The sequence below is a fragment of the Dendrobates tinctorius genome, unplaced genomic scaffold (genome assembly GCF_039654945.1).
Source record: "Dendrobates tinctorius isolate UK_male_01 unplaced genomic scaffold, ASM3965494v1 ptg000062l, whole genome shotgun sequence".
NCBI lineage: Eukaryota > Metazoa > Chordata > Amphibia > Anura > Dendrobatidae > Dendrobates > Dendrobates tinctorius.
Genome location: NW_027361730.1, coordinates 20,800,208 through 20,812,884, shown reverse-complemented (window position 1 = coordinate 20,812,884; position 12,677 = coordinate 20,800,208). Strand labels below are relative to the sequence as shown.

Genomic DNA, 12,677 nt, shown 5'->3' with positions numbered 1-12,677 from the left:
ATCTTCCGGTCCCAGTAATGCTTTGCACGAAAGACCGCTGATCACGTCACGCTCTCGCGAGAGTGACGTCATCTCTGGTCCTTTGTGCTAAGCATTACTGGGACCGGAAGATGCTGGGAGCGGGGAGAGAAGATCGAGGCCGTCGGAAGATGAGAATAACCTTTTTATTAATTTTTTTTATAATTTTTTACATTCTTTCTTTTACTATTGCATAGGCAGCATCAATAGTAAAAAGTTGATCACAATTGTCAAACACTATGCTTGACAAGTGTGACCAACCTGTCAATCACATTCTAAGCGATGCTTCAAATCACTTGGAATGCGCTTGAATTCCGCATGCGAAAATCGCATGAAAAACGCAGCATTTCTGCAATGTGGGTATTTAGCCTCCGTGTGACACGCAGCAGCGACCAGGCCCCCGCTGTGAGATCGCCGATCGTGGTGGATCGTCCTGGACCATCTTTTGAACGTCGGTTTCCCGCTGGCCATATTCTAGAATACCCAATGGGTTAGAATCGGGCTCAAAAACCTGACTCCCTTCCCAGAAACTGCACCTTTTTTGTCTTTGCATTTTCTGCGCGTTTTTGCTTGGTTTTGATGCGTTTTTTTCCGCAGCGTTTTCAAAACGCATTGAACAAGCCAGAAACGCTGAAAAATCCGCAAAATTAATGAGCATGCTGCGTTTTTTACCGCGATGCGTTTTTTTCGCGGTAAAAAACGCATCAATATGCACAAAAAGTGCAAAATGCATAGAAATTAATGGGAAGCTTATTTTTAGTGGTTTTATAGCGGTTTTATAGACAAAACCACGTTAAAAAATGCTAAAAAAACGCTGTGTGTGAACACAGCCTTACATGTACATAAGTACATAGCAATACATGATTCAAAAAGGAGGGAAAAAGAGAGCCCAAATGTATGGCCAAAAAAAAGAAAATAATAAAGATAAGTCCCATGAACCTTACCAATATAAACCCTTGGAGCGACCCCGTGTGTCCCTTTGTACATAGAATAAGTGAAACTGCCTGATTCGGCTACCTGGTACAACAGCATCTCTGTGTCCTACCTTACCCGTAGTTTTCTGACAAGCTGAATTACACTTGGGCAGCGTCACAGACTACTCTTCAGCGAGGACCCGTAGCCACCGTTAGTTACCGGATCTTCATTTTCTTCAGGACGACCCCAGGATCATTTTGCACTGGTTGCGAAGGCGCCACCATTGAACATTAGGACTCTGCAGCTAAGAAGCCTTCGGACTGATATGTTTAACCCCTCATGAACAGTTGCTTTATCTATTGCCATTGTTACCTTAACCCCCCCTTATACTGGGCCTTTTCCTCTTGCCATACCCCTGTTTACCCATCACCACCGTGTGTGGAGTAATCCCTATGTTAGTAAACCTGTTAACTCTTGTTCTGCCTCCTGTCTGTCACTGCATCCCGCAACCTGGTCACACCTACAATACGCAAAACAGCACAGAGACAAGCCTCAAAACTACTAGAACAAGGTAATTTGGAGTGATGAGACCAATTTTGAACTTTTCGGCCACAACCATACACGTTACTTTTGGAGAGAGGTCAACAGGGCCTATGATGAAAGAAACACCATTCCTACTGTAAAGCACGGAGGTGGATTGCTGATGTTTTGTGGATCTGTGAGCTACAATGGCACAGAAAACTTGGTCAAAGTTGAAGGAAAGATGAATGCAGCACGTTATCAGCAAATATTGGAGGCAAATTTGCACCATCAGCCTGGAAGCTGCACATGTGACGTACTTGGACATTCCAACATGACAACGATCCAAAACACAAGGCCAAGCCAACCAGTCACTGGCTACAGCAGAATAAAGTGAAGGTTCTGAAGTGGCCATCTCAGTCTCCTGACCTCAATATCATTGAGCCACTCTGGGGAGAGCTCAAGTGTGCAGTTCATGCTAGATAACCCAGGAATTTACAGGAACTGGAGACTTTTTGTCAAGAAGAGTGGGAAGCTTTACCATCTGAGAAAATAAAAAACCTCATCCACATCTACCACAAAAGACTTCAAGCTGTCATTGATATTAGAAGGGCAATACATGGTATTAAGAAACGTGGTTATGTAAACTTTTGATCAGAGTCATTTGGATGTATTGTGTTGTCATTATGATTTAAAAAGAGAAAACACAGTAGTTTGACAATAAATGGCTTTACCCAACCACTAACCACGAGTGGAGAAAAAGTTTTGGTGTTATCATTCATATTCTCTGAAAAAAAGGCCAAGAAAGCAAAAATTCTGTAGGGGTATGTAAACTTTTGAGCACAACTGTATATTGTATATATATATTTGTATTGCACATACAAATCTGGTTCCTGAAACACCAAATAGTCAATGACATTTTTTGTATAAATTCCAGTTTTTGTCCAAAAAGTCAATTGAACCGTCAAAGTGGAGCAAGGTGCATATGATGCACAATCTCTCACAATTAATTAATTAATTATCAATTAAGAATGATGTATTATCACCATTTTTGCTAAGATGCCACACAAAAAATGTGCATTTTTTTCTTATTTTCTTATTTAAATTCTTTAATATTTCTCTAAATACAAAATTACAATTTTTCTACAAGAGGTGTTGTGAAATTCATGATTCAAAATATATGCCTTAAAATAGTAAATTTTCTAACCTACATTGTTAATGCCAGTGAAAAAACAAATAGGAAAAGAGTTTCAATAAACTCACCTTTATAGGGATCGTTGACCTTTTTGGTTTCCATAGGCTGTGTCTCATCTTTGGATGTATGACCCATAACTTTTGATTCCTGAGATGTAGAATCTGTCTTTTCTTTATCTATATCTTCTTCATATATCTTGGGTACTTCCAACATTGCCATTCTTCTTATTGTCCCAGGAGAACGTCTTTCAACAGGGGGAGACTGAGTGCTCAAGAGAGAATTGTTCCGTCTAGATAGTCCAGGAGACACATTGGGGCTCTCTTTTCTAGGAGGTGTAAGGGAACCTATATTTCCAGTCTCTTCGTTATCCAGTTGTTTAGTCTTGCTGAGATATATTTTACGACGTGCACCAGAAGCCAGTTCCTCTGGTGTAGCCGAGGGAATAGGGCATAAATTTTCCGTAGATCTCCATTTGCGGCTACTGTCTCTCTGAGGCTCAGAAAGCATACTTCCTAGGGTTTTTTCTGCTGGTAGACTTCCAACAACAATGGAAGGAACAGTTAATGCAACTGTAGGATCTGTACCTGCAGCTATTTTAGCTGCTATTCTCCTTGATGTTGCTGGACTAAAACTCAGATCTTCTTTGCTTAAAATAGTCTTTTCTGGCAAGCCTTTTGAACTCCGCCTAGGGGCTATTGGACTTTGTGGTGCACTCTCAACTTGGGATATAATGTCTTCTCTTTTTGATAATTCAGTAATTCGTCTAGGAATGGTTGGACTGGTTTGCAAGGAATCCACATTCTGTACCATATCTTCTTCTGAGGCTGGAGTCAGTTTACCTGATGTGGAACTGGAATGCATGCTCTCAGTACTTTTTGGTGAGTCACTATCTTTGCCACATTCATACATCTTTCTGGGGCTTGGTGGACTTAAGCTCATCTGGGGTGAATGCATTTCTACTGGTGAACCTGGCTGAATATCCCCTACATTTCTTTGACTTTTTTCATCTATCTTATCTACTTCTGCAGTTTTTAAATGTAATAACATTAGCAGTGAATTCTTAAGAGTTGTAACCAAACCATGATCTTGCTTTTCTTTCTGTTTAGACACATTATCATGTTCAACTTTTTGACTGTCTTGATGGGAAGTAGTGATAAGCGGACTGATAGGTACATGCACCTCAGGTCCTGTCTCTTTTGGGGATGAGGTTGTGGTTTCTGGTACCTCTGGCACCACTAAATCTTGGCTGATTTTGTTTTCTTTTTGTGGAATAATTTGGATTCTTTTTACTTCATACTCTCCCTCTGCCTGGGGTGAAGCCATTGGAGACTTCTCAGAATTTAGGTCTACAGAACTACCAATATTACTTGCTACTCCAACCTCCAGAGCTTTTTTCACGTCACGAAGAAGTGTTACTACAGACTGATCACCTTGCTCTTTTGGTAGCAACTGTGAACTTGGTAGCAACTGTGAACTTTCACTGGAAATATCAATATGTAGACTCTTAGGCATTTGTGGAATATTTTCTTCTGTTTGAATCTCTCCCAATACTGTACTAGTTAAAGTTGTATTGTTTTCCGTTTTAACAGAGTTTAGATTTTCTGATTCCTTTGCTGCTTCACTGAAAGAGCAAACAGGTTTGCCATCTACAATTGATTCATCCACTCTTTCTGTGGTTTCCTTTGTAACCTCTACCTTCACATCCTCCAACATTTCCACTTCACTGGTGTGGGCAACATGTTCTGTCAACTGGTCATCAGAGATTTCCTTGGCCACGCATGAAACTTTCTCACTTACTACACCTCTAATCTCCCTTAAAATTTCTATAGACTCAGTCACTGGTTTCATAGCATCCATGTGTTGGATGGTAGCTAAACACCCATCTTTAACATATGTGCTTTCCTCTAAACTACATTCCATGAAAGAGTCTAAGGACTTATCCTCGATTGTTTGTGACTGTCCATTTTGTTCAGACTTATTTAAATCTGGTGTTACTTCTAATTCTGTAGACAGGTCTGTCTCCATATATACTGGAACTGGGGAACTCGAACTTTTCAATACACTGATCTCGTTCTTGGATTTTTCTTGTGTTTCTACATTCTTTCCTTCATTGCCGTCTTCATCTGAGAGTTTACTTATCTAAAAGTGATACATTTACATATGAATGTCACATGAAAGTTATATAAAAATTATATATCTATATTTACATATAGATACTGAAACAACAATAAAAAAAATAAATGTTATGCTCTATAAGTTTAAAAGTGAACGACCAACTCAAATATAGAACAAGCTCACTGACGGATTTTCAGTTGGAAGTTTGCCACTTTCTCTAGGTAGTTAGCTTTCCTAACAAACTGCCCAGCACTCCTGTCCATACAATGGCTGCTGGTGGACGAGCATGTCAGCAGACCAGTCCATTAACTTCCTACAACTGTAGAATACCTTACAGGGAAAAGCTGTTTTTTTATTGCACCAGCATAGATTTTATGGACACAAGTGCTGGTTAGTGTGTGATGACAGCAGCACTAACAACCAGGACCTACCTCTAACAGCCGCTGGTGGAGTAAAGCTCTACCTGTGACTGTCAACCTGTTAAAAAGGCACTGTCAAACTCTGACGACGGCAATAACAGTTGCTATTATAGCCAGGATTTTTCTATATGCAGCAATACTGCAAGTGTTTCAAGTCCCCTACAGGGAATAATAATTACAGTGAAAATTAAAAAAAAGGCGTTTTACACGTATGAAAAAACCTTAAAATCACCCCCTTTTCACCCCATTAAATATGAAGATAATATATTGCACGTGTGGCATCGCTGTATCCATAAAAGTTCAATCTATTAAGATATAAAAAACATTAACCCAATTGATAAAAAATGTAAACACAAAAAAATTAAAACCGCCAAATTTGCAAATTATTTTTTGATCGTCGCAATACCGCAAAAAATGCTATAAGAAGCTATCAAAATGTCGCATCTATCCCAAAATGGTATGAATAAAAGTATTGTCTCACATTGCAAAATTCAAGCCATCACACAGTTGAGAAATGAAAATCTTATGGGTCTCAGAAAATGACAATACAATCAAAAACATGATCAGTCCCCTGTCATGTGAACACAAGGGATAAAAAAGTCTGATATAAAATTAATTTATCTTTCTTCTTATATGATCTAATGTAGATGAGAGAAATGGGGTCCCACGAACGCCACCAATACCTCTGCCATCCCCCGGGCCCTCATGCGCCATCCCCCAGCACCTCCGCGTCACCTTCCTGTAAAACAATGGTGGGCGCATGCGCAATGCAATGGAGATCCACCAGGTGGTACCCCGCAACAATTGGGAATTTTTCCTATTGGTTCCTTTTTGACCTCTGTGATAGACCCTATCTTTGTAGCATATCTTATCAGAAAAATCTGCTTTTTTCTTTTCCTGGACTGATTATTAATTCTCAATTCTTGAATAAAATCTGTATTCAGTGAAAACATTTTTTCCATTAATGAGAGGATATGGCAGGTACTACTGATAAGATTCTATGTAGAATATACAGAATCTCATAAGTAGCAGCTGCCATCACCTCTGAATAATGGAAAAAAATGTCTTTACTGAATATAAATTTACCCATAAATTTAAAATTTTAAGGATGAAAAATAAGTCCAGGGGGGAAAGAAGCAGATTTCTTGTATAAGATATATTAGAAAGTTTCTTATTTTCACGTGTAATACTGATTTATGAACTGTTACTTTTTAAGAACAAAAGTAAAAAGTATGTAATTTCTAATGGTATATTAATTAAAATTGTTACACATCACCTGTCGTTCTTCTTCTGCCTTCTGGCTGAGCTCAAGTTGCTTCTGCAGAAGGGCATATGCTTTCTGTAGTGCCATGTATTCAATTTCTAAATTCTCCAACTTCTTTAGTGTTTCTGTTCTTGTTTTCTCCTGTAAAATTGTCAGAAAAATGTGATTTTTTTTTTAAAGGTAAAGCTGATGATAAATAATTATGTAGTTCAGATGATGTATATAGTACAAATCTGTATTAGAAATTAGGGTAAACATTTGCTTTACATCAATCTTTAGTGGTGGTGGTTTTTCTATCCATCCATGAGGTGTCGGACTGGGGGTGGCAAGAGCTCACCATTTACAATGACTTGGGGGTCCACTGTTCAGCTTCATGCAAATGTTATATTCACAAATTTACTTCTGCTTCTATATAAAATAAACTATGTAGTAGGTTCAGTCAGGGCCGGCTCCAGGTTTTCATGGGCCCTGGGCGAAAGAGTCTCAGTGGGCCCCTTAACACATACTATGATTCATGATGCAGAAAAATATAGGTATCCGGGCCTGGCTGATTCACACTGACACACCTGCTACACTCAGCAGCAAATCAATGTGAATCCCACTGACATATAAGTACGTGTTATACCCCATTCATTGGAAGAAGCACGGCATCCACAGACTGCATGGCCAACAATGGTGGCAGCCACTGCGATGTCACAGCCCACATCTGTGTGATGCCCCTGAGGCTCAGTCGCCACAGAGGTACTGCACCTCCTCCTGAGGTGTGGTGCCCCACCATCCAGGTAAGGTGGAGACACCTGACTCAGTACTGGGAGTACTTCATTTAAAGGTGCTATAAGAGGAGACGCTCAGAAAGGCACATGTTGGCGGAGTGTTGGAAAGGAGTATTCCATCTGGCCTGGAGGTTGACTGAGTCCCTGACCCGGAGGACACGGCACGGAGGCAGACAGCTGTTTGTACAGCAGACTGTGAGTAAAGCTTTGGAACTACATGCGTGTCCTCCACTTATTCCCTGCGCCATCCTGCCTGGCACAGCTGCCACCTCTGCGCCTGACACTACACCATCTACGTGTCACTTCACCTACACTGCCCTGGGACTCCAGCCCTGCCTGTGGAGGGCTACAACATCACTGCTGCACCACACCATCTGTCCCAGAGGATCTGTCTGCAGCGTCGGCTTACATCTTCTTGCCGAACACCACAGGTGGCGTCACAAATCACTTATAAACTTTCATCACCATAAGCACACTGAAACAACCCCTTTTACAATGGGTGCCCAGGGCCACGGGCAGGGTTACAGCTGCCGTGACATCTCCAATTGAAGCTCATCGGGCCCGGTATCGAGTACCCCACAGCCCTGGGTGTGAGGGCGTCCCATTTGCACGGCAGTGGGAAGATACTATACAATACTATAATGTATCACATACGACTGCACGCACCGCTCACACGATAGTACACAGATCTCACGTTCGACTGCACGCACCGCTCACACGATAGTACACAGATCTCACGTACGACAGCACGCACCGCTCACACGATAGTACACAGATCTCACGTACGACTGCACGCACAACTCACACGATTGTACACAGATCTCACTTACGACTGCACACACCGCTCACACGATTGTACACAGATTGTCCATGGACTGTAGTCCTCATCCTGCGGCTGACATGGCACGCTGGGAGTTGTAGTACCACACTAGATGACAAGAAGCAGGCCCCTGGTAAGGACACTACATCATAAGGAAAACTTTCGGAAAGCAAAACAAGTGCCAGCATGCCACAGGTCTGCCTGGAGTGTACAGTGCCCCCTGTGTGATGGCCGGGACCTGCCCCCCTCACTATTAACCCCTGCCATCCCGGCCGGGCCCCGCTCACCTCATCCCACTTGATGTACTTGCTGCCCCGCTGCAGGGTCTCTGGCACCCGCACTGGCTCCAGCTGGAGGACGCGGACCCCGGTCCGGGCCCGCACCATGGCTGCAGGGGAGGACGGAGGAAAAGTACGAGGAGACAGCAGCTGCGCTCCCCGCGAGCTCCCATCCTGCTATTAGCACCTAGCACTCTCCCCACCCCGTCCTCCATACAACAAGGAAGTGATGGGTGGGGCGGGAGTGCAGCAAGGATGGGCCCACCCCAAGGATGCAGGGGAATGAATACGGGGCTGCGGCATACTGTAGGTATCCCAGACAGCGTGAGTGGGCCCCCCCGTCTCGCCAGGGCCCGGCACTTGCCCGGGTGCGCCGGGTGCTGACGCCGGCCCTGGGTTCAATGAATGAGATCCTGCTTTTGTATGTACAAAGTGAATTAATGTATTGGGAAACTACTGCTCATGTTGGGGGTAAGTGGCTTACTCTTGCATAAGGGCCCACCAGAGGATTTTCCTGTTCACCTGTGTGCCAGTCTGAGCCTTCCTTCACCAAGATGTCTAGAACTATCCTGCACCTTTTCATATACTAGCAATCAAGCAAAAGTTAAACACACAAGAATTATGAGATCAGAGAAGCAATATCCTCTAGGACAGGGGTCTCAAACTAAAATGGGGCTCAGGGCTACTAAAGAAAAATCCTGTTGGGGAACAGGCCACATTGTTAATTGTTATACTAACAAGAGCCCAAAGCCTCACACCCCAGGAGTTAACCCAGATTGACCTCCTTAGGCTGGAGTCACACTAGCGAGAAATACGGACGAGTGCTATGCGAGACAAAAAATCGCATACCACTCAGACCGCTGTTAAACTATCGGCCAGCTCCCATTAGCGATTTATTTCTCGGCCGTATTATACGTGCGAGTGAAATCACAGCATGCTGCAATTTGCACCGTATATCGGCCGAGACTCGCCAATGAAAGTCTATGTGTGCAAGAAAAACAATCGGCGTGCTGTCCGATTTTTACGCATCGGTGTCCTTTGAAAAGCCGGCAATTTATGTCCGGCTACTGTAAAATCACACTGACAGCTCCCAAAACAGTAGATATATACACATAGAATACATATATAAAAATATATAGACGTCAGTGACAAACACATATATACAGTGGGGCAAAAAAGTATTTAGTCAGTCAGCAATAGTGCAAGTTCCACCACTTAAAAAGATGAGAGGCGTCTGTAATTTACATCATAGGTAGACCTCAACTATGGGAGACAAACTGAGAAAAAAAAATCCAGAAAATCACATTGTCTGTTTTTTTTTCCTTTTATTTGCATATTATGGTGGAAAATAAGTATTTGGTCAGAAACAAGCAATCAAGATTTCTGGCTCTCACAGACCTGTAACTTCTTCTTTAAGAGTCTCCTCTTGCCTCCACTCATTACCTGTAGTAATGGCACCTGTTTAAACTTGTTATCAGTATAAAAAGACACCTGTGCACACCCTCAAACAGTCTGACTCCAAACTCCACTATGGTGAAGACCAAAGAGCTGTCAAAGGACACCAGAAACAAAATTGTAGCCCTGCACCAGACTGGGAAGACTGAATCTGCAATAGCCAACCAGCTTGGAGTGAAGAATTCAACTGTGGGAGCAATAATTAGAAAATGGAAGACATACAAGACCACTGATAATCTCCCTCGATCTGGTGCTCCACGCAAAATCCCACCCCGTGGGGTCAGAATGATCACAAGAACGGTGAGCAAAAATCCCAGAACCACACGGGGGGACCTAGTGAATGAACTGCAGAGAGCTGGGACCAATGTAACAAGGCCTACCATAAGTAACACACTACGCCACCATGGACTCAGATCCTGCAGTGCCAGACGTGTCCCACTGCTTAAGCCTGTACATGTCCGGGCCCGTCTGAAGTTTGCTAGAGAGCATTTGGATGATCCAGAGGAGTTTTGGGAGAATGTCCTATGGTCTGATGAAACCAAACTGGAACTGTTTGGTAGAAACACAACTTGTCGTGTTTGGAGGAAAAAGAATACTGAGTTGCATCCATCAAACACCATACCTACTGTAAAGCATGGTGGTGGAAACATCATGCTTTGGGGCTGTTTCTCTGCAAAGGGGCCAGGACGACTGATCCGGGTACATGAAAGAATGAATGGGGCCATGTATCGTGAGATTTTGGGTGCAAACCTCCTTCCATCAGCAAGGGCATTGATGATGAAACGTGGCTGGGTCTTTCAACATGACAATGATCCAAAGCACACCGCCAGGGCAACGAAGGAGTGGCTTCGTAAGAAGCATTTCAAGGTCCTGGAGTGGCCTAGCCAGTCTCCAGATCTCAACCCTATAGAAAACCTTTGGAGGGAGATGAAAGTCTGTGTTGCCAAGCGAAAAGCCAAAAACATCACTGCTCTAGAGGAGATCTGCATGGAGGAATGGGCCAACATACCAACAACAGTGTGTGGCAACCTTGTGAAGACTTACAGAAAACGTTTGACCTCTGTCATTGCCAACAAAGGATATATTACAAAGTATTGAGATGAAATTTTGTTTCTGACCAAATACTTATTTTCCACCATAATATGCAAATAAAAGGAAAAAAAAACAGACAATGTGATTTTCTGGATTTTTTTTTCTCAGTTTGTCTCCCATAGTTGAGGTCTACCTATGATGTAAATTACAGATGCCTCTCATCTTTTTAAGTGGTGGAACTTGCACTATTGCTGACTGACTAAATACTTTTTTGCCCCACTGTATATGTGTCACTGCTGACATATATATATATATATATATATATATATACAGTATACACCTATTCTATGTGTTGTGGTACAGTAAAGGGTGTTTTACTGGATGGAAGATATGTTTCTCCTAGCAGATTAATGTTTGGTGCATTTCCAGCTGTTACACATAAGTTATCATAAATCTAAAGTGTTGCGAAATATTTTGGTGCTATAGAAATAAAATGATTATTATTTTTTTTACTGGAGAACCCCTTTAAAAATTTAGATGAAAAGAACATGCATGTCTATTAAGGCTACTTTCACACATCAGGTTTTCGGCGTCAGGCGCGTTCCAGCGTCGTGCCGGAGCGCCGGATCCGGCAAATGTTTAGTAAAACTGGATGTGACGGATCCGGCTTTCTGCCGGATCCGTCTTGCACTTGACAGCCAAAACCGGATCCGTCTCATCCGGTTCATCCGGTTTTCGATCCGTTTTTCGACGGATTACACCGGATCCGGTTTTTAAAATCGCCCCTTGTGGCCTTCCGAAAGGGATTGGCTACTGAAAAACTATATATAGCGTGTTCCTACAGCCCTTCTTTGACAGGTTGTAGAGAAGAAAGTGCAGGTTGGAGAGAAGAGCAAGTTACTGGCGAAGATGGATGTTGTGATTGGAAATATTCTGAAATATTCTGAAGAATTTAGCGGATTTTACAGCGGAGGCGAATCGTTTGAGGGTGATTGTTCTGGAGAAGGAGACAGCGAGACAGCAGTGCATCAGGCATCGTAGACGACGACGTTTGTGGATCCACCCCATCACAGCCAAGAGAATGACGCATGGGGTCTATTCTACACTCTGCATGGACCTTAGACGAAACCCGGATACATTTTTTGGATATGTTCGGATGAAAATGGAGAATTTTGATTACTTGGTGGAGCGCATTGCACACCTCATAAGAAAATCGGACACCTATTGCCGCTTTTCTGTTTCACCCGCAGAGCATCTGATGGTGACTTTAAGGTAAGCCACATTTACTGGATATGCTCGCATCAGAGCACACTTTCACTGCAATCTTGTTGGTGGTAGTTTGCATCTCCAAGTGTTAGAGCTGACTTTTGGTATGTAATGCTGTGATTTTAAACTAATTGATTGTTTTTTAATTCCCCACAGATTTCTTGCAACTGGAGAATCCCTTTCGTCACTGCATTTCCAGTACAGACTCGGGATTTCCACCATAGTGAAGTACACATGCCGTGCACTGTGGGACTCCTTAGCTGAAGAGTTTTTACCAGAGCCCACAACAGAGAGGTGGATTGAAATTTCAGAAAAGTTTCAACAGATATGTCAGTTTCCGAACTGCTTGGGCGCTGTGGACGGGAAACATATCCGCATTGTAAAGCCAGCCGGATCAGGATCGGAATATTTCAATTACAAGAAATATTTTTCAATTGTCCTCATGGCCATCGCTGACGCGGAATACAAATTTATTGCTGTTGATATTGGGGCCTATGGCCGCTCCAATGACTCTCAAGTTTTCAAACTGTCTGCCATGGGGCGTAAACTGTATGGAAACACCTTCCAGTTCCCATCCCCTAGATCGCTGCCGCAAACATCTGGTCCAC

At 42.8% G+C, this 12,677-nt stretch overlaps 1 protein-coding gene across 1 annotated transcript in view; it reads right to left on the bottom strand.

The window, feature by feature from the left end:
* The window catches only part of ALPK3 (alpha kinase 3), a 142,994-nt gene that overhangs the window by 65,220 nt on the left and 65,097 nt on the right, over positions 1-12,677 (bottom strand). Inside the window, exons 6-7 of the mRNA XM_073579366.1 lie at positions 6,458-6,586; positions 2,716-4,786 (exon numbers count right to left, since the gene is read on the bottom strand). Of these exons, the coding sequence (XP_073435467.1) occupies positions 2,716-4,786; positions 6,458-6,586 (2,200 nt within the window). The remainder of the gene's footprint in view (positions 1-2,715; positions 4,787-6,457; positions 6,587-12,677) is intronic.